Source organism: Aspergillus aculeatus, assembly GCF_001890905.1.
Source record: "Aspergillus aculeatus ATCC 16872 unplaced genomic scaffold ASPACscaffold_10, whole genome shotgun sequence".
Classification (NCBI taxonomy): Eukaryota; Fungi; Ascomycota; class Eurotiomycetes; order Eurotiales; family Aspergillaceae; genus Aspergillus; species Aspergillus aculeatus.
The window spans coordinates 427,870-447,332 of NW_017962985.1; the positions used below are offsets into that span (position 1 = coordinate 427,870).

Here is a 19,463-nt window from a genome sequence, read left to right on the forward strand (position 1 = left end):
GCTGGATCGGATATCGCTTACGGAGAACCTAATTGATTGCTGCTGCCTTCATCCCAGATTCAGATTCGCCTTGCGTTTTTGTAACCAGCCTTGCAGACAAGAACCCAGCTGAAGCAGCACCACATGGCTGGGCGCCTACGTAATTTGACTGTCTCTCTCTTTACCCTGATTTGGATCGAGATTTGGGGTACAGGCAGGCGAGTTAATTAGCCACTTCCCACGCCTACTCCCCCTCCCCCCCCCCCCCCCCACGCCTATCGCTTTCGAAAGGCTGGGATCGTAACGCCTCCCCCACATAGCCAAGGAAGATATTGGGCAACGGCTGACAGCCGATGTGAAGTAGTCTAAGCGGACAGCGATCCATTGTCGCTGTATGACTAGATAGCTGGTAAGTAATGATGACCCAAGCTTGGCTAGATCCTCCTACTGTCTGTCTGTCTGATTCATCGCTCCGCAGTTTACTTCCATGTCCGAACCCCATGAAACTCGGGATATTATTTAGGGGGGGAAAGTCCGTTCTTATCCCCGGGAACCGAGGCAAGGCGAAAAGGGAGGGAAGAGGGGAAGGTGGAAGGCTGAGTGAGCATAGTACAGAACGTACGTACGTATTTTTGGCACGCACGCTGCTGTTGTGGTGGCAACTTTTCCCTGCTGCCACGCTCTCTGTCGCTCTCCCTTTGCCCCTTCTCCGGTGGTTACAGACTTACAGTACGTGCAACGGAGTACATTCAGCTGCAACCCCTGCTCGAAAATGTGTAAGGACGGCAATTATGGTCCGAGAGCGAAGAAACTAAAAGCCGAGAGAGTCTAGATTAATAATATACAAGATGATGGGTTGGGAACCACTAACTAGTAAACTATGTACACCGTAACCTAATTTTAGGTAGCGTCAGCGCTGCCTACCTAGCAGGTGATTGTTTTGCGAGGGAGTTCCGTAAAGCAAAAAGAAAAGGGACCAAACGAACCAGGGTTAGGATCTGTTTTGGTAATGTAACCGTATCAGATCATCAGAGATCAGATCATATCATATCGCATCATGATATCAATCACGCCAGGTCATACAGAATGTGCGGGTTGCCTTTTCCCCCCCCCCCTTCAGTCCTGTTTCATTTTCTGACAGGAAGGGTAAAAAAGCGGCTCCAATCACGCCATGAACTGGCGGGTCGACTAACAAACAGTAGAAATATCAATCAGTCTGGATTGGAATAGATTTAAGGGTTTTTTTTTTGACTGATCTCGGACGAGTCCGTCTAAGAGCTATCTACGTATCTGACAAGATAATCAGTTGCCTAGATTAGCAGGTGCAGATGTACCTAAATCGGAAGATAGTACGAAATACGGAGTAGATTAACACAGGCGGGAAGCTGGACCTGGCACTCGCTCCTATGGACTATCGACGCTTGAAGCATCTATGTATACTAGGAATGATGATCAAATGTTGATTTCATAACAGGTACCTACCACAATCCCGATCGGCTGGACAAGGAAAAAAAAGCATGATTATCAGATTAGGAGGTTTGGACTGATTGACTTGAATAACAATGCCATTAAACGTCAATGATCGCAACACGCCTGGGCTGGAACGGGATTGATTATCTCTCCGTCCAGGCAAATCGAAATATGTCAGTCTAGAGGACATCCAAAAGGTCCGGACGTAGCTTAGTCTAGTCTACCTGTAAACTGACGACTAAAGGATAGATCCAATCATCCAACCATTCATCAGCTCAGCCCCGTCGCTCGGGTGAGATAACGACAATTCCGGTGGGTTTTAGGAGAAACGCCGGGAGTGTTGCTAGTCCGGACTCTTATGCAGCCAACCTAGTTCTCACTAGTCCGGATGTCTAAGCGGCAGACGAGTGAACTACGTATTTGTCCGTCTCATTTTCTGCTTTTTCTTTTTCTTTTTGTTGATTTCTGGTTTCCCCATTAGTTTGATACAGAAGCTTCGTTTTCGGCCTAGACTCAAAATGAGAAACTCACCCAGACACCCAGTGCCGAGTGAGTAAAATAGCGCGACGGCCAGCATGATACTAGAAGCTCGGAAGACCGAAATGGAATCTCCGACAGAGCCAATGAGGGCGCGAAGAATCTGGCTGACTGGAGGAGGAAATGCGGCGAAGGCCAATCGCCACTCGTGGAATAAGGCTTATTCCACAATCTCAGCGCTAGCGACCGAAGAGGAAGGCAGCAGCCCCGCTGGCCCAGTGCACTAAGCCGCGTTGGGTCGGGGTGGAGCCGAATGATTCGATCTGGGGACAAGCTTGCGAGATGAATTGGTTGGAATGGAAAACAAAACGGCCATCAGGGTAAAAAAAATGGGAGAAGGGAGCAAACTTCCCTATTGCTAATCCATGCACAACCAAAAAAGTCACCCACATTTTCTGATCAGTCCAAATGCCACGGTGGTGCTGACCATTCTGATTTCTTTTTCAATCCTGTCGGATTTACCCACTGTTCTTTCGGCTCTGCAGGGTGTTCTCCCAAAAGCAAAAACTACTTTCCAAGAAGAACAAGACTGGACTTTTTATCGTTTGACACTTTAGTACAGAAAGGGAACTCCCACCCCCCGGTCGTAGATCCCCCTGGGAGATCGATAACAAAAGGGCGGCGACTAGTTGTGATAAGACCACTCTGCTGGGTGTGAGTGACAGCCAGCCAGCACTTGACACCGCGTTCCGATATCCCCAAACGAGCATATTACACAGCATTTCGGAACAAAATACCTTACTTCCAAAACAAAGAAAAAGAAGAAGAAAGCAAAGGGGAAAAAAAAGAACCGAAAAAAAGAGTCAGAAGCAGAACAAAAAGGAAAATTTCCATCCTGGTAAGTAACATGGTAATCGTTTCCCCGAGCAGTCTGGCCCCTCCTCCCTGCCTCGCTCTCTCGCTCTGCCGGGGGTTATCAGTCTCCGGTCATCATCATTAGCATCATCATCATCAGCATCATCAGCCATCAGCCATCAAGCATCAAGCCATCAGCCCCAAACAACTTCAACCTTCTTCCACCTCATACCCACTTTTTCTTTTCCTTTCTCTTTTACTTCTTCTTTTTATCAATCTGGCCCCTCGGATCAAATCATATCTCCCCTGATTCTTCTTCCCCTTTCCCTTGGAACTCTTTCCTACCCTCACTCTTCCCCCTTCCTTTTGACTCTACTCTTCCCTGCCTCTCTTGTCTCCCTCCCCTCCCTCCATCATATCTGATCCGACATTCCATCGCCTTGTATTGATCGCCCTTCACCTGCCGATCTTTCCCCTCTGCCTCCGCGTTATCCCCTAAACGATCGATCTATCCCTCCCATCTTCTTGGACCCTTTCCTTCAGCCATCTCCATTTCCATCTGCCTAATCGTCCCTTTCATCTCCCCCTCTACACCTGGGTTTCAATCTTTACTCTTTCAACATCAAACCTCGTGACTCCTTCTTACCCGTTGTTCCCTTCCAGAATATACGCCTCGAGCCACACATCATCCAACGCCACGGCTACATCGCCACTCTGACTACTTCCGTCGTCCTCGGATAAGACCAACCGTAGGACTTTTCGTGGCCCATCGGTTTCTCTCAGGATCTCCACCTGTTCACTGCTTGCTGATCCGGTCGTGCTTCGACATCTGATCATTCGCCCTTTCTTCTCTTGCAGCATTCTTGCTCCTGTTATCAAGGATCTTCGTCTCCTTCGACTTTCCCGGCTCCAGTCCCCCAGCTGGCTGACATTTCCAGCCGGCCGGCCTTTTCTGTCCTTTTTTCTTTCTTTTTCTTCTGCACTGTCATCTTGACCGACTTTTGGCCCGGTGGTACAATACGTTTTTCTTCCCGACTGTGGTGCGACATACGTTCCGACAAGCCCTTGCTCTATATCTCGATACCGATCCTCCTCAAGTGACTGACTGCGGCCTCTTGATACGATCTCAGGTGCTTATCGTTGGGAGACCGGAGGCGCGAGGGAATAGCTTCACCATATACCGATCATGTTAGCGTCAATCTCACAAATGGAGTCGGTGCGTTCGCTTCCTCGAACTCCCGACATGGTTACGCGGCATCCGTCAGCCGAGGACCTGGACGCAGCGCAACAGTTGGTTTCCTCTGCCCAGGCGGGTCGTGAACACCTTGCCGATCGTACTCGTGACGACGACGCATCGATGAGACCGGAGGGAACCGTTCCTCAGCCCTCCTACGACCCAGAACGCTCCCTCCCTTCCGTCAAGTCCCTCTCAGAGGTGCCTCCCAGTCATCTGCCGTTGGAGAAACAGTCGCCGAAGTCACAGAAGGATGCCGCTGTATTTGGCCATTCCTGCAGGTAGGTGCAGCTTCAAGTCCTTGTTGCGCGATTATTTATGAGTTTGACTAATGCTGGTGGCCTTTCCCCAGTAATTGCGGAACCAAGAGTACCCCATTATGGCGACGATCACCGACTGGGGCGATGATTTGCAATGCGTGTGGGCTCTACCTGAAGGCTCGGAATGTTGCTCGACCAACCAAGCGGAACCGCGTACAAACGAGCGCTGAGCCTGGTCAACCTCCTCAGCCGCAACAACACCAATTGCCAATTCCTCCCCAACATGAGACGCATGCACCACATACCGAGGGCGGCTGTCACGGGTCTAAGGGGTCATGCCCTGGTGGGGGTAGCTGTAATGGCACAGGCGGTGCGGAGGGGTGTGATGGGTGCCCAGCCTATAATAATCGGGTTTACAAATCAACGGCGAGAGGCACCGTCCCAGTACATGCCTGGAATCGGGCGCCAACTGTCGAGAGCGAGAAGCCTCCCCCGCTACAGGAGCCTTTGGACACTCCCGGAAAGACCACGACGACGGGTGAGGGAAACATGCTGGTGTCGTGTCAGAACTGTGGAACCACGGTAACCCCGCTCTGGCGGCGCGATGAGAATGGCCATCCAATCTGTAACGCATGTGGTATGATGCTTTCCTTATCTCGAAAGATGGTGTAATTCAGGTGTTAACCGATTTTGTTTGCAGGACTGTATTTCAAGTTGCACGGTTGTTATCGCCCCACCACAATGAAGAAGACGATCATCAAACGACGAAAACGCGTCGTGCCCGCCTTGCGGGAACACTCGCCGACCGCCGCAACACACTCATCGAACGGCTCTTCCGCATCGCCTGAGGCGTCCCCTGCCGCTTTGGCTTACGCTCACGACGATCATCACCGATATTACAGTTCTGAGCCCATGGAGCACTTTGCCAGCATGCCTGCGGAGAGAATTTCACCGGTCGGCCCAAGGCAGTATGGCTTTGCGCCGCCACCAGTCGATTTCACGGGCTTCGGCTCCGGCGCGGTCTCCTTGCCGCATCATCCCCCACCCCCTAGATTGCTGGAGCCAGAACGCATCAGCGCCCCCAGCCACTCTCCGGTGTCGCAATTCGGCCGACGATCCCTGTCGCCTAATCCCAGCAATCCCAAGAAACGCACGCTCGCCGAGACCGCCTCATCTGCAGAAGCGATCTCCATACCGACCACTTTGGAGAATGGATCTAATCAGCTGCCTCCGATCATGTCCTCGATGAACCCCTCCCCTCCCGCACGCCTAAGCTCTATCTCATCTCTTCTCAACCCCAACAACCACCATCACGATGAAACCCGGTTGGATCCATCCCTTGCTGCGATGGGCCGCCAGCAGCACCTCCATCACCACCAACCTCCTCCCCCTCCTACTTTGGCCCCTCCTCCCCCTTCGCAACCCTTGCCTAGCGTCTCCGAGCTGGACGGTCTCCGTGAGGAGAGGCGGCTGAAGCTGCAGCGAGAAGCGGAAGAAATGCGGGAGATGTTACGCGCCAAGGAGCGAGAACTAGCGGAACTGGGGCAATGAGATGATAATCTTATCAATCAATTAGTCTTGCCTTGGTTTCGGGGTTTGTCCTCCAATCAATCCATCTTATCTTTTGTTTCGCCTTGTCCTTATTTTTATTACCAATCATACAACTCAACTTGGCGCCGGGCTTTTCTGACGAAGATACCACAAGCTTGTTCGTTTACGGTTCCGTACTGGACTGTTTTTGTTTTGTTTTGTTTTTTACCCTCTTGTGTCTGGAACTGGAAAAGAAAAAGTTTTTTTTCCTATCTATGGGGTTTCGTGAGGGAGGAATTTAATTTGTTTGAAGCGTCGGCGGGAAATAGCGATATTTTTGCTTGAACCAATGTAGTTGTTAGGAATTCTATCACTCAACTCGAGTCATTGGAAGAGAGGTTTTCTTCTTCCGATTGTTTCTCTTCGATTCTATATGGCCTGCTCTAGTGGGGTTTTTCTGTAATTCAGTTGACTAATACTTGGGAGTAACTTCGTGTCGTAAGAGAAGGAAGGCTTGCAGCTTCAGTCCCAATCAGTACCTTACCATGCCCCATGGCTTCCTGGCTGTTCCTGGTGTCGAGAGTGTTTAGTGTCTGAGCGGGGGCGGTCCTTATCTCTGAAGTAGTTACTGTACGCATTCGCCCACCCAGGATCCATGTTTATGCTGTGGTGTCAGCATGGGGTGATGTATCTTTAGCCGGATCTCGGCGTAGACATCATCTATCCTTGCTTCTTATGTTCTGTACCCACCAGCTGGTGATTACGTTCTCCGTACTCGCTCGTAATTCCCACAGCAATCCCATCTGAGCCATGCTACCCCCCCCTCCCCTCTAGAAGGTAGGTACTGTATAGATCGTGGGATCTTAATCTGAAATTCTATTCTTCCCTTTCTGTCAATTTCACCGTTGGGATGTATTCAGAGTGCAGTACTGTACTGTACCTCTCGCGTCTCAACCCATGATCTCGGATCCCCGAGGGATCTATCTATCTTTCCCGAAAAGACACAAACAAAGCAAATGATTTACATCCAGTACATTAACACTAGCCTGACTACTGGCCTGGTATACCCTACCTACCTACCTACCCAACTAAGCCTATTATCATTCTCAAAATGTGTAGAATACAGAAGCACCCACCTTACCGACTGTCTCTGGTCTTGGCCTTGAAGTATAAAAGAAGAGTATATGTGATGAAATGAGATGAGGTATACCTTTCCGTCGGTCAGTTTCCTCTATAGTATACCGCGTAAATAGCAAATCGTGAATACAGCGAATAGTGGAAGAGAGTTCCGACACGGGGAGGGGGGGAAAGGGCTCTGGGTTCTTGGGTTTCTTTTCTGAGGTGATGATACTGTATATACTGTATATACATATGCTGTACTCCAATTGGGGTTGGGGGCTCGGGAGGCTCTCTGGCGATGTACATCCCAAATTCTATACTCCTTCACCGGAGGAATAGGTAGCTTTTTATACGGTGGGGTTCATTTCAGCGAGGTGGTGCATTGCTGAAGCAGGGGTGGTTCCATTTCTGATGAAGAACATCTGTACCCGACTGACGTTTCCCGCCTCATTTTTGGGGGTTGAAAGGGATGATGCAATCGACGTTGGGTTATCTGGTTGTTGGAGGAGTACTCACTCCACCTTAATGTTCAATCTCAATACCTACCTACCTGCCTACTTACCTCTTTAAAAGTACTGTGACGTTACTTGTCTGTTGATATACGGTATAGCGGTTATAAAGGAGGGAGAGGGGGTGTGTAGAATGTTTGAAGTATAAAGCCCTGTAGTCAGCTTGGGGTAGTAGTTCAGCGGGAGCTGTACAATCTAGTTATATTGCTTAGTATTTGCTTTTCTTGTTCTCTTCGAAGTTTGTGTTTGGTGAAGATAGTATCAATACTGTTTAGATGTCACCCTGGGGATGCATCGGGAGAAGAAACAAAGTCAAGGTCTTACTTGGATTAGTGGTGAGATGGGAAGGATATTACTATTGGATAGTATTTTCGTATATCTGTTTGGCATCCGGGGACCAGTCATTTTGAGGTATAGCAACAATGGCCGCTGGTTCACTAATTCTAATTCCGTAAGTAAGGTATAGACAAGACAACAAGCATCTCCACCCCGGGACAGCGGTTGAACTTCTAGGTTTGCTTTCGAGTCGAGAATTTGGATCGATTCATGTGGAGGCGAGGCACGATGGCTTTCCTTGGCAAGGTCCAGTACACTACGACTGGATCATCCTCTCATAAGGCAGACACAACAGCTCCGTTCCTAAGCCCCAGTAAAGTAACAGTCACTTACTGCGTACTGCTAACATGAGTACCATTCCGAAAGACACCGGGTGCAGCACTAGCACCATATTCCACTCTCGCGCTGCTTTCACCATCGAGAGAGAGGGATAACTCCGCAGAGTACATATCCCCAGGTTCGAGGTCAGTTAATAGCAGGATTGGGTTTTCTTTCGTTCTTTCTTTTTGGGACAGTACTCGTGTTATCCTCTTAAATATGTAGCATAGACCCCGGGTGACATTGCAGTCCAGAGCTTTGTGGTCGAAGGTGCCAGGGGGGGCAAGGGTAGGTCGAGTTTCAACCTTCAGTATCTCCGTTTCGGGTCGGCTTTGGACTTCCACAGAAAGGACGGTGTCGATGGTATATGGATGCCTTCCTGGAGTAGGAAAGGAATCGAGTATTTTGCGCATTGTCTGTCTCATCATGATTCGAGGCGTATGACTGGCCTGTGAGAGTTTACTTGAAGTATAGTGAGAGAGTGAGGAGACGAGGTATTTCACAAGTGTAGTCTTGATTAGATCATTTTTCCTATTGGTCACGATGTACAATACAGTACTATACAATAGTTGATATCTAAATAATATCTATGTGAGATTCTAGTTCCGTAGCCAATCCCTTTTCTGGGGGCGCATTGCAGCGCAATTGGCGGGCTAGCCCGCAAACCATGTTTGACATGGAGTCAAGGAATGTGTCTCCAGTAATGGAGGGAGAAGGAGTGAATCGGGTATAATGGCAGCACCATCGAGCACCATTATCGATGTTATGTATGTAGTGAGAGACACTTGTGTTTCATAAAAGTGGCAGACGCCGAAGTCTATGAGCTCGGGTTAAATCATGGCGTGCGCTTTCGACAAAATGCCAATATGTCTGGCGAATCAGGGAGCGTGTCTCGAGTGTCGGTCGCCCAGATCATTTCTTCCAGAGCAGATCGCAAACTGGAAGGCAGGAGGAGTCTTTCCTGCTGCGCTCAGGCTGATCGTGCTCGCCCTTCACAGGCAAAACACGTTGGTGTGGTCGTCAACATGTGTCTTCTGACCCTTCGAATATCGATAGTAAACAAGAAAAAATCATCCACAACTCAACCGGTCATCACCACCTGAAGATCGGTATCCGGTCGCAGACGGATCCCCGACGAGTAACACAGGTTGTACAGCTCGTCCACATACGTGCTGTACGCCATGTCGCCGGCAACCACCGTCGTGCGGGACGCATGGCGCGGCGAATTCAGCATCTGCTCCGACAGCTTCGCCACGTCGACCTTCACCTCCTTCCGGACCATGATATCGCCCAGCGGGGAGATATCCGCCCAGCTGCCCGGCGACGGCTGCTCCTGCACCACAGTGATCGGCTGCTTGCGCGGCCAGAACTTGAAGACGGAAGAGGATTTGACCGAGGGCGAGGTGAGCTCGGAGTCAGTCGCCGAGCTGGTGCGCGTGTCAGAGTAGTACAGCTCCTTGCCGAGTTCCTTCGCAAACCCTTCGCCGCCGCCAGGCGCCTCGTTCAGCTGCTGCTGGACGCGGAAAAGGCGCAGCGGCGCGAAGGTGTAGTTCGGATTCGAGACTTGTGTCTCCAGGTTGCCTACGACACAGAACGATAAGAGGGTGCAGTGGGTGGCATCCGTGTCGTTTGGCGTACGGCAGGGCGCAATCAAGGGTCGAGCCGAGAAACGGGCAACCATGTTGATATCCGGAGGGAGCGTGGTCGAGAGGGTCGTCATCGCGTGGATCAGCTGTTCCCGGAACTCATCCGCATCTGTGTTAGCTTGGGCCGCGGCCGATCGGAGCCAGGTCATGCAGGTCGATATAGTCCATCCTTCCATGTGCGAGAGCAGATCGAGATGTTGAAATTGGAGTTTTCTGATCGGCAACGTCGTCGAAGGTAGGGGATTGCCGGTTCCCTTGGCGGTTAGCACCTCAAAGTGGTCGTAGATGGTGGGCCGCATGACGAAAGAGACCAAATGGACACCGGGCAGATAACTGTGGCCAGAGGTTGCATAGTCGCGCATGTCTCGGAGGTGGACGCCGAGTGTCGGGGCGGGAATATGCATACGGCTGGACAGCGCAGAGGTGACGTTCTCGATCGTGGTGAAACGATAACCGGCAGCGGCCATGCGGTTCGATTCTTGCTTATTCAAGTGACGGACTGTGAACATCATCTGACCTTTGCTTCCACCAAGCCTAGCGTAGCCCATTGCTCGCCCGAAGCAGGAGCCTGGGGCGCTTGTTGTCAGAACATCGTCGTACAGCATGCCAAGGTTCGGGAGTGGCTGTCGCAACTCGTCAGCAAGGTCCTGCGCAGCCACGCAGAAATGGCGCTTGAAGAGCTCGTCGAAGTCGGTCTGGAGCTCGTTCTCCTCGTCTAGCCCATCTCCCTTGGTGAAGTAATCATCCGTCTCCAGCCGTGCTCTCATGAAAGGAACGACGTCCTTGACAATGTTCCAGTTCCTGCTGGCTCGGAACGCCCAAAGGAAAGCCGAATGAGATCGTGTCAGATCATCATCGTTAAAGGTCTAGATAATTTCCCAGAAGGGGTCAGAATCAGCCAATCACAGTTTGCTGAGTAGCATAACATACCTTGCCGAGGTAACGGTCGACAATCTTGCGACTAGGAAGCATCGCATGGGGCGTCACCATAAGGCGTCCTTCAGAGTCGAAGAAGACGCCGCTGAGCACTAACTGCCGCGCTTGTGTATGCAGCCGTCTCCGACTGCCACCGGCCGCTACGGCACATACTGTCAAAATTCCGCAGGCAGCGCACGCCTACAGTCCATTAGCATGAAACCCCCCAAACCATAGGCCAAGACAACCTACCAGGACAGCACAGATGATAACAGTTTGGCTCCTGGAAAGCTGGCTGCTGTGCTGAATACTGTCATCGTGTTCCCAGTAAGAGGTGCCGACGGCCGCAGTCCAATGCATGCCCGAGACAGCACAGGCAAGGAAACAGCCACAGATGCCTCGTCTCCACCAGCTGTCCGTCCAAGTCGCCCTCCACCGGAAAAAGACTGTCAATGCCGTCGTGCTAGCAAATACGGCGATGATGGCTGCCCCAACAACATTCGCGATCTGATACGAGCATCTGTAGTTGCTGATGCCCAGTTGACCGATATAATGCATGGCGCAGACCGCGCCACCAGCAAGAACACCACCCAATGTTATGCGAACAAAACTAGTTTCCTCGCTGGCTCCGATCGAGTAGAACGCAACGAGCAAAACGACAACTGGAAGAACGAAAGAGACGCCGGTAAAGGTCATGCTGTAGACGATCTGAATGCGGGCGCTCCCGTCTCCGAGAACAATAGCACGATTCCCAATGAAGTGCATACACCAGATGCCAATGCCTCCCATAACGAGTGAGGAGGTCAGAAGGAGATACCTAACGGAGTGGTCAGAGCGGTTCAACGACCATGGAGGAGTGTGTTGTCGGACTATTCACTTACCAATTGTACAGACCAGCCCTGGAAGTCCGCCGGTGAAGCAGCTCCAGGGTAGTCGTACATCCCATCATGCTCACGACATATGAAAGAAAGATATAGCCCCCAAGGTAGGACACAGGGATTGACTCCTGGAGAGTCCTGTCTATGAGCCACATCCTCTCAGCAAAGGGCTCTGGCGGGAGCAAAAGTCGCCAGGAAGGTCCAGAACCACGAGAGAATGATAGAGGTTGGGTTACTGCATCGAGGACGTCAAGGCCTAATCTTACAAGCGAGCGGCGATCCGGTGGCGCATTGGGGAGAGGATTGAAGAAAGAGTGAGGAATAGGCCCGGGATGGGGAAAGCCAGACTGCTCGCAGGGGAGATCTTTTGGTGATATAATCAGAAGGATCGAGCTGATATCTGTACCGCGCACTCAATTCGCGGGTCTGGCCGAACTCCTCCAGGAACCAGGATCTCGGGGCATGCTGCAATTAAGGGCAAATAATATATTAGAATTCAGCCAGGGCTAGACGAGGACATAGCGAGTGGACGAGGGCTAGCGACGGCGGAACGCCATGGATTCATTTCCCCTCTTCTACGAGTCTTGATTATGGACGTTCAATTTGCGTCTGCGGAGCAGGACGAGGGCCAGGTCCCGCTTTTCTGGTGGCCATTCAAGACAAGCAAGAGCAATGTCTGCTGGGGAGAAGAGCACGATTAGAGGCCATCGGGAATGGTTTTCGAAGCCAAGACTGGGTCCGATTGCAGCAGTAAATCGGTTCCGGAAATCCTATGATCAGGAACGATGGAGAGTGGGCACTGATGTTGGCGAGTCACGATCCAGCCCTGTCAAACAACCACGGCCTGTGATTACACATTTGCCAACCCAGTCAGCCACAGCAGCTGAACGTTAATTAACACAACTGGGTCCATGTGCTAGCCGCTGGCGTATCAGGATGAACGATCTGGCCAAGTCTCGTAGATATGTGCTAGAGAACTCTGGTCACTCACTGAATAGATTGCGCTCTCGCTCTTCTCCGAGGGACATTTTGCTCTATTACCCACATTACCGAGAGCAGACAGGAAAGCAAGGTGGATGCGAGTCAAGTGCAGCCAGCATCTTGGTTATTTGATTCACAAGCTAGTTTGTAGCTCCCTTTGCTAATTTGCAGGAAGAGGGGGTTTAGACCGAAGGATGTCAGCAATAAACCAAGGCCTTGGTTGTCGTCAGCCAGGCCTGATAGCTGGAAGCTAGTGAAATCCGTCTCCGAAAGGTAAGAGACAGCACGTTCCAAGGATCACAGCCGGAAAAAGTGACCAAACGGATTGGGACATATCTCCATTGCTACCCATGACGCCGGCGAGGACTAGTTGGTCTACTGTGTAAGAGGCAGGAGGATCTGGGTGAGATGACAAGCGAGACCAGACCTCGGGGAAATGACCACATGGGAGAAGGTCCAGGACCCTGGTGATGATTAGTGCGTCGTGCGCGCATCCGCAGGAACTGACACCGAGGTAAATCCACTCCGGAGCGTGGAAGATCATGCGCGTGCTGGCAGTGCCGGCACAGGTGAGACAAATTTCATTCTTCCACTAAACTCAGTGAAGCAAAATTTGTGAAGTGGAGCAGAGGAAAAGATTGCAAAAGATTGCAAGCTGAACTAGATCCCAAGTGGGCTTAGCGGCCAGTGCCTTCGATCGAGGACGGATCCTGATGTTAGTCCCGATCTGGCTAGCGGGCCAACCCGCCGCCGACTGAGATTGAGTCTTGGGAGTTTAAGCGATGCACTGCCAGCACGAGCTCTGCGACTCCTTCCTCATTTATTTAATCCGCTTGTTGAAGGAAACCATCAGCCAGCATAAGCGATAAGAGTCAAGCTTTGCTGTCACGTTCGAGTCCCTGCACTGACTCGTTTCGACGCTATGTGACTCTGAAACGTGCTCGTTTACACACGTTGCAACCGAAGCCCAGCTTATCAATCGAAACACCCACTCAGTGCCCACACAAGGGTTTTCTTCTAGTGCCACGCACTGGGACGGCTCTAGATCGGAGAATCTCACCGTGGGCGATAACAAAAACCAAGGTACCTTAACTTCATGGTTGTGTTCGCGCCCAGCCAGCGGTTTGGTCTGGCTGCTCTGAGACTCTGGATTCCTTCTTGGGGTGTCCTCCGGTGGTTCCCAGGCACTTTTGGGCCTAGCATCCAATCCGCTGCCTTGCTTTTCCCTGGCTTCCCATTCGAATAAAAGAGGCTTTGAGACGAACCCAAACTCTGTTCGCCCCTAGTGGCTTGGTTCTAGACGCAACGACCACCATGTGACCGGAACTACGATCCCCCTTCCAAATCTCAGGTGGCGGAATCGTAGGAAATTCGGCAAAACGTGTGTCACAATGTGGAATGTTGGTTCCTCCAATCCTGGGCAGGATCCCATGGCCGGCGCAAGACAGATCTTGATGAGTATGACGCCCGGAGATTGATAAAAGTAGTCGTGCCTCGGGCAGATTGGAAGAGGCTTAGCGTCTTCAAGTCAGGTACTGAACGCCACCCAAAGTTACCTGGAGGATGAAGTTTGGGGTGAGACGGGGCCTCAATATTGAAGGTGTGAACAAGAGATAGAATTTGGCTTGGTGGAAGTATAAACCCTGAGTTTATAGGGATAGAGTTATCGTCGACTCGTGGGTGTGGCTGCTGGAAGCTGTGCAGGATCACTGATCACAATTGAGTTCGACATGAACTATTCGACCTCGACTCGGGGAGACACTCGCTCATGCGGGGAGTACACTCGCCAATGCCTTGCTTGACTCGTAGACATGTTCGGCACTCGAGGCTCAGGACTGCTATCTGCACAGAAAGGAAGCTGTCTTCGAGGCGTGTGGTCTGGGGAATCATGACTCGTCCCTTGATCTAGATCAGTCCTGCGCTGTGGAAGGGTCGTCCCCAGCTTTGCAGCGCATGATCTGCCATGGACTATCCAAACCCGATTCACTTGCCAAGTATGAGAACATCTCAAATTCGAGCATTCTTCAACCATGACAAATAGACACGAAGAACTACCAGCTGTTTCCAGCGGGGTGGCTTCGCTGCGGATCAACAAGCAGTGCCTCAAAGTTGAAGTCACAATGTAGTCTTTCTTCACCGAGTTGCAACCCAGCTGGTCCAGTACACAAAGTACCTTCCCCAGTAAGTCACTAAACAAACAAACAAACGACCACCACCACCACCATCTCAGCCAGCATAAAAACGAACAACAGAGCACAACCCAGCTTTGGACCACTCCCCACAAACACGGAAATGCGAGCTGAACCTGAAACCACCGCGCACCCACCGGGCCCCATCCATCTCCATTCCATATCGTTCAATTGATTCAATTTCGCATATATCTTCCTGGCGAGCCGCGACCCACCACCACTGAGTAGTTTGGCAGATCAGATCATGCCAAACACACGGCATACACCAGCCCCGCGCCGCGCCGCAAGAGCTTCATACCGCATGTATGTACTCGTAAATCGGTTTTGGATTTCCGATTCCCGGAATCGAAACCTCCTGGAAAGAGAAGAATTTTCTGCGGCTCCTCGCTGCTCTGCTCAAGTGAAATTGACAACCAGCCAGCTGATTTCCCCGCTTTTCTTTACAGATCACCCAACAAGGGCGAGAAGGTCGGTCAACCTCATCACACTGACACAACAAGCTCGGCTCGAACGCCCCGAGCGAGTGACTCGAGTTGAGTATCTGAAACTGTACCCTCATTTCCCAAACCAAGCGAAGAACGATCGCCGTCCGTATACGTCTCCGACTTCCGACCACCGATCCCTCCCTGAACTTATAGAATCACGAAGAAAGAGCCACAGCGATTTTCTCGGTCTATATATACACACTTCGCCTACCTACATACACACACACAGATACTTCGAGCACAACTGCGCAAACAACACCCCTCAACCCCTTCACCCCTGAAACCACAGTCACAAACCCCTACCTTACCCTACCCCTACCCTACCAAGCTACCCAGTTGAACCGTATAAGAGAACAACAGCAGTGGAATCCCCGTCTTTCCCCTCCCTATCATCCACACCATCACCTATTTTGATCCACCCCTGCAACCACTCAAAGCTCAACTCTCCCCCCCTCCCCCCATCGGAAGAACCGGATATCATCCCCGGTGCAGTGGGTCAGTTTACCGGTACTTCCACCGTCATCCACGCCGGTAGCCGAACACCTACACACCTATACTCACACGTGACGTACATCTCCTCCACGGCGCGGCTGGCATCGACGGGTTGGAATTCCACGATGGGGCCCGAGAGTGGGGAGTTCAAATTGATTGGGTACGTACATAGTACTCCGTAAATTGTTACTCATATATACGATTCAGTCTATGCACGGATTTGGAGACTGTAAAACTTATGACTGTAGGACCGAGGCTATTCGATTCTCAATGCTGCAAAACTAATTCTACTTCGGGGCGGACTCAAAATACAAGCAATGCGATGGTAGGATTACGAGGGAGTAAGTGTCCTGGTGAGATCTGAATAACATGCAGAAGAGCTAGATACTGGAGACCAGTAAACGAAACGAAGCAAATATGGCCCGATATGGCCCGACCACCTTGTCAACTCATCATGCGACCTGATTTGTCTCCTGAGTATTATTAGGTACATGTATATGTATGCATCATGCATGCAGGGGTATGTGCATGCAAAGCCGATCCACCTTCTAGAATGTTCGTCCCAGCTATCGGCCTAGCTGATTCCATGGACTCAAATGCAGCTTGATAGCCATGCGACGCCGTCCACATTTCTATGGCGTGTCCAGCGACCTCTATATAGCTTCCTTTTTACTCCCTACACTCCCGCCAACTCCCGTGACAACCCACTGCGCCGCCGAACCCACCACCCATACCAATAGAACACAAACGGGATCGGAATCAGCGCCACCTCCACCAGTCCCAGCAGCGTGCCCGTCCACGCGATCCCCAAACTCGAAACCAGCCGGTGGCCCGCCAACGGAAGCGCACCCCGCAAAGACGTACCGAACCATCGCGTTGCCTGCCACCGCCGAGGCGGCGTAAATGGGGTAGCTCCCCGCCAGGTAATGGGCCGAGTAGATGAAGATGAGGGTATTGCCCATGCCGAAGGGGACGCCGGCCAGGATCGGATAGATCCAGTGTGTGCACGCGGGCGCACTGGTGGATTGAGTTGTGGTCGTTGTTGCTACCGCTGTCCCCAAGAACCAGAAATCACCCACAGGGCTGAGAATGGCCCCGAGACAGACGGCAATTATGGAGGCCTCGGGCGTGACGTGGCCTGTGCAGGGGTCCCGCGGGTGACTGACCATGAGGCAGCGGATGAAGATGGGCTCGCTGAGGACGGCGAGGACGACGCCTGTGCCGATACCACAGTAGCCTAGTCCTGCGATGCCGGGTGGCCAGCCGCGGTGCTCTTGGAAGGCAATCGGGTAGCCGACGAAGCACAGGAATAGAGTAGTATATATGACACCGACGTAGAGGTTCCAGAATAAGCTGGTCGGGCCGCAGATGGTAAAGGGTCAGTGAGACCGTTCGGCAGACACTCACGCGTCGGCGGAGCTTGGAGGTCGAAGGCGTACCATATGGGCTCACACACGGCCATGATGATAGGTCTTACCAGATGGCTTCGCACAAGATCCCAGCCCACTTTGGGGCTATCATAGCGACACCACCATCGCAAGTCCCCAGTCTGTTCCTGTTGCTTCCTGGCTCGTGCCCGCAGTATCGCAGGCTCATATGTCTCCTTAAACAAGAACGAAGCCACAGCTGATACTCCTGCCCAGCAAAGTATGATCCAGTTGATCCAGCGCCAACCAAGATACTGGTAGACAAATCCGCCGAAAATGGAACCTGCACTGTTAGTTCTGTGCGAGGAACCGAGAAGCTGTTCCCAGCACTTCACTTAGTACCAACTACCGGGCCAGTCATCGCCCCAAGACTCCAAAGACTGAAAGCCAGCGCCAGGTACCTTCTGCTGGTCACGTCGTTGATTGTACCCGGACCGTCTGCAATAGTCGCACTACCGAAGGATCCTCCAAGTGCTCTGCAGACAAGAATGGTATGCATATTCCGAGCCAAGGCCACGGGTATCACCGAGCAGGCGAAGGCGAGGTTGGTGATCAGGTACACCGGCCGACGACCGTACAGCTCCGACAACGAGGCGAATACAAGGCATTCGAATGCCAGACCGAGCATACAAGTAGTTAAGCCGAGCAACACAACGGTGTCCGATGAGATGTCAAACGATTCTTTGATGCCTGGAATATGATATCCTCGGGGACAATCAGCGGCGCCATCGAGTCACTAATAGATATGTCTATAGGATACTTACGCGCAGGCACTTGACACAGATACCGCCCCGACAATGAAAGCCCTGTGTGCGGCCGACCGTATGCGCGGGTTGTCTTGATCATCTGTTTCCCAATATATCTCAAATTCCGCATCATCGACAGAAAGGCTTGTTGTGTTTGCTGGCCCAAGCCCACCCGATGTTGGTCTGTTAGGCCTCGCGCAGGCCATCGGTCCGTTTTCAACACTGGGCATAGTCGGCCATTGGGATTTCCAAGCACTTGCAAGTTGCATCGTAAAGCCACGGAAAGATTCAGTGCACAGTCAGACTGGCTTGATTATAAGCCGTCCTATTGCAGCCGTAGACCCTGCCATCGCACGCTCATCTCAAAACGAGCGAGTAAGAGAATGGCGAGATCCCCAGACAAGAGCAGCATAGTGCAACAGATAGGATACTTATGCCCTCCATAGCGGGTTGTTGCCGAAGCATATGAGTGCTAAAACTTGGCCCGACCTAGGTAATATTATACTTTGTTCGACGATGTCATCTTCAAACTCTGCCGAGGCCTTGGAATGGGAAGAAATACGATTTGACATTACAGGGTTGTAAAGGCGGGAGCCAGACGTGCAACAGCCCAGAAGCCCATCGGATTGCCTGGATGCATGATGCAGATGTATGTAGGTGGAGAAAGATTAGGCAGGTCTGGCACTTGCAGCCGCCTGGAGGCGAATCACTATTCCCGATTCGGGTTTGCGTCTCTACCTCCGCGCTGCATTGCATAGGGATGCAAGGAAGCCCGTTCGCTTCTTGGATTCAGTTTTCCTTTAGGTTGTAACTGTCTACATCTTTCCTTCCGAGAATACTCAGTGAAACTCGATGGCTGTATCGAGTCGCACTGTCTGCTCTCCGCAAGTCATGAAGCGCGAATGTTCAAGGACGATAAGAGGATCAAACATCGAACCAGGTATCGGCGAAAATCGATCCTCGATTGCTCTGACTACAATGGTCAAACTGATATGATATATCCGGGGAACACGAAGTAGTTTACAAGTCAAGGCAAGGGTATCACAGGAAGTCCCTCCCTATCGCTGCCCACGAAAATAATACCCAGCCTCAGCAATTACACCTATAGCAGCCTACAGTCGGGAAAGTATAGATTGTTCAAACGTTTGTCATTGCATAAGCTAGAAAAAAAACATCCTTCACCACAAATCCGATCGAATCTATGCGAGGAGAGCCTTGATACCGGCCTCAAGAGCGGGGGGGTTGGCACCGACAACGTCGTTGACCTTCTCGCCGCCCTTGAACAGCATGAAGGTGGGCATGGCGCGGACACCGAGTTCGGCAGCGACCTCAGAGAGCTCGTCGACGTCGATCAAGTAGAACTTGGCCTGGGGGTATTGTTCGCTGAAAGCGGCGACCTTGGGGGCGATGGCCTTGCAGGGACCGCACCACGTGGCGTAGCAGTCGAGGACAATGGCGTCCTGGGAGTTGGTGACCTTCTCTCTGAACTCCTCAGTGCTAGGCGAATGTTAGTATCACTGATGCACAGGCGATCGCAGCCGAAGGTAGAATCTGAATCAGGTGGGGGAAGTCGGAAACTCACGAAGTGATCTGGTGAACCTTGCCGTGGCCAGACAT

At 51.6% G+C, this 19,463-nt stretch overlaps 4 protein-coding genes across 4 annotated transcripts; 1 reads left to right on the forward strand and 3 right to left on the reverse strand.

Moving 5' to 3' along the window:
• Positions 1-3,967: 3,967 nt before the first annotated feature.
• Positions 3,968-5,826, forward strand: sreA (siderophore transcription factor SreA; the record flags this gene model as incomplete). The annotated part of the gene is made up of 3 exons (XM_020202676.1): positions 3,968-4,296; positions 4,368-4,912; positions 4,976-5,826. 3 exons carry the CDS (start codon positions 3,968-3,970, stop codon positions 5,824-5,826), a joined length of 1,725 nt encoding a protein of 574 aa, XP_020055067.1.
• A 3,342-nt stretch (positions 5,827-9,168) lies between these two features.
• Positions 9,169-11,681, reverse strand: ASPACDRAFT_30275 (uncharacterized protein; the record flags this gene model as incomplete). The annotated part of the gene is made up of 4 exons (XM_020199713.1): positions 9,169-10,599; positions 10,664-10,849; positions 10,901-11,465; positions 11,530-11,681. The coding sequence occupies 4 exons, from the start codon at positions 11,679-11,681 to the stop codon at positions 9,169-9,171; spliced, it is 2,334 nt and encodes a 777-aa protein (XP_020055068.1).
• Positions 11,682-16,349: 4,668 nt separating this feature from the next.
• On the reverse strand, positions 16,350-17,976 carry ASPACDRAFT_52958 (uncharacterized protein; the record flags this gene model as incomplete). The annotated part of the gene is made up of 5 exons (XM_020202677.1): positions 16,350-16,485; positions 16,538-17,026; positions 17,113-17,383; positions 17,443-17,805; positions 17,865-17,976. The coding sequence occupies 5 exons, from the start codon at positions 17,974-17,976 to the stop codon at positions 16,350-16,352; spliced, it is 1,371 nt and encodes a 456-aa protein (XP_020055069.1).
• A 1,069-nt stretch (positions 17,977-19,045) lies between these two features.
• Positions 19,046-19,463, reverse strand: ASPACDRAFT_61446 (thioredoxin family protein; the record flags this gene model as incomplete). The annotated part of the gene is made up of 2 exons (XM_020203663.1): positions 19,046-19,343; positions 19,429-19,463. 2 exons carry the CDS (start codon positions 19,461-19,463, stop codon positions 19,046-19,048), a joined length of 333 nt encoding a protein of 110 aa, XP_020055070.1.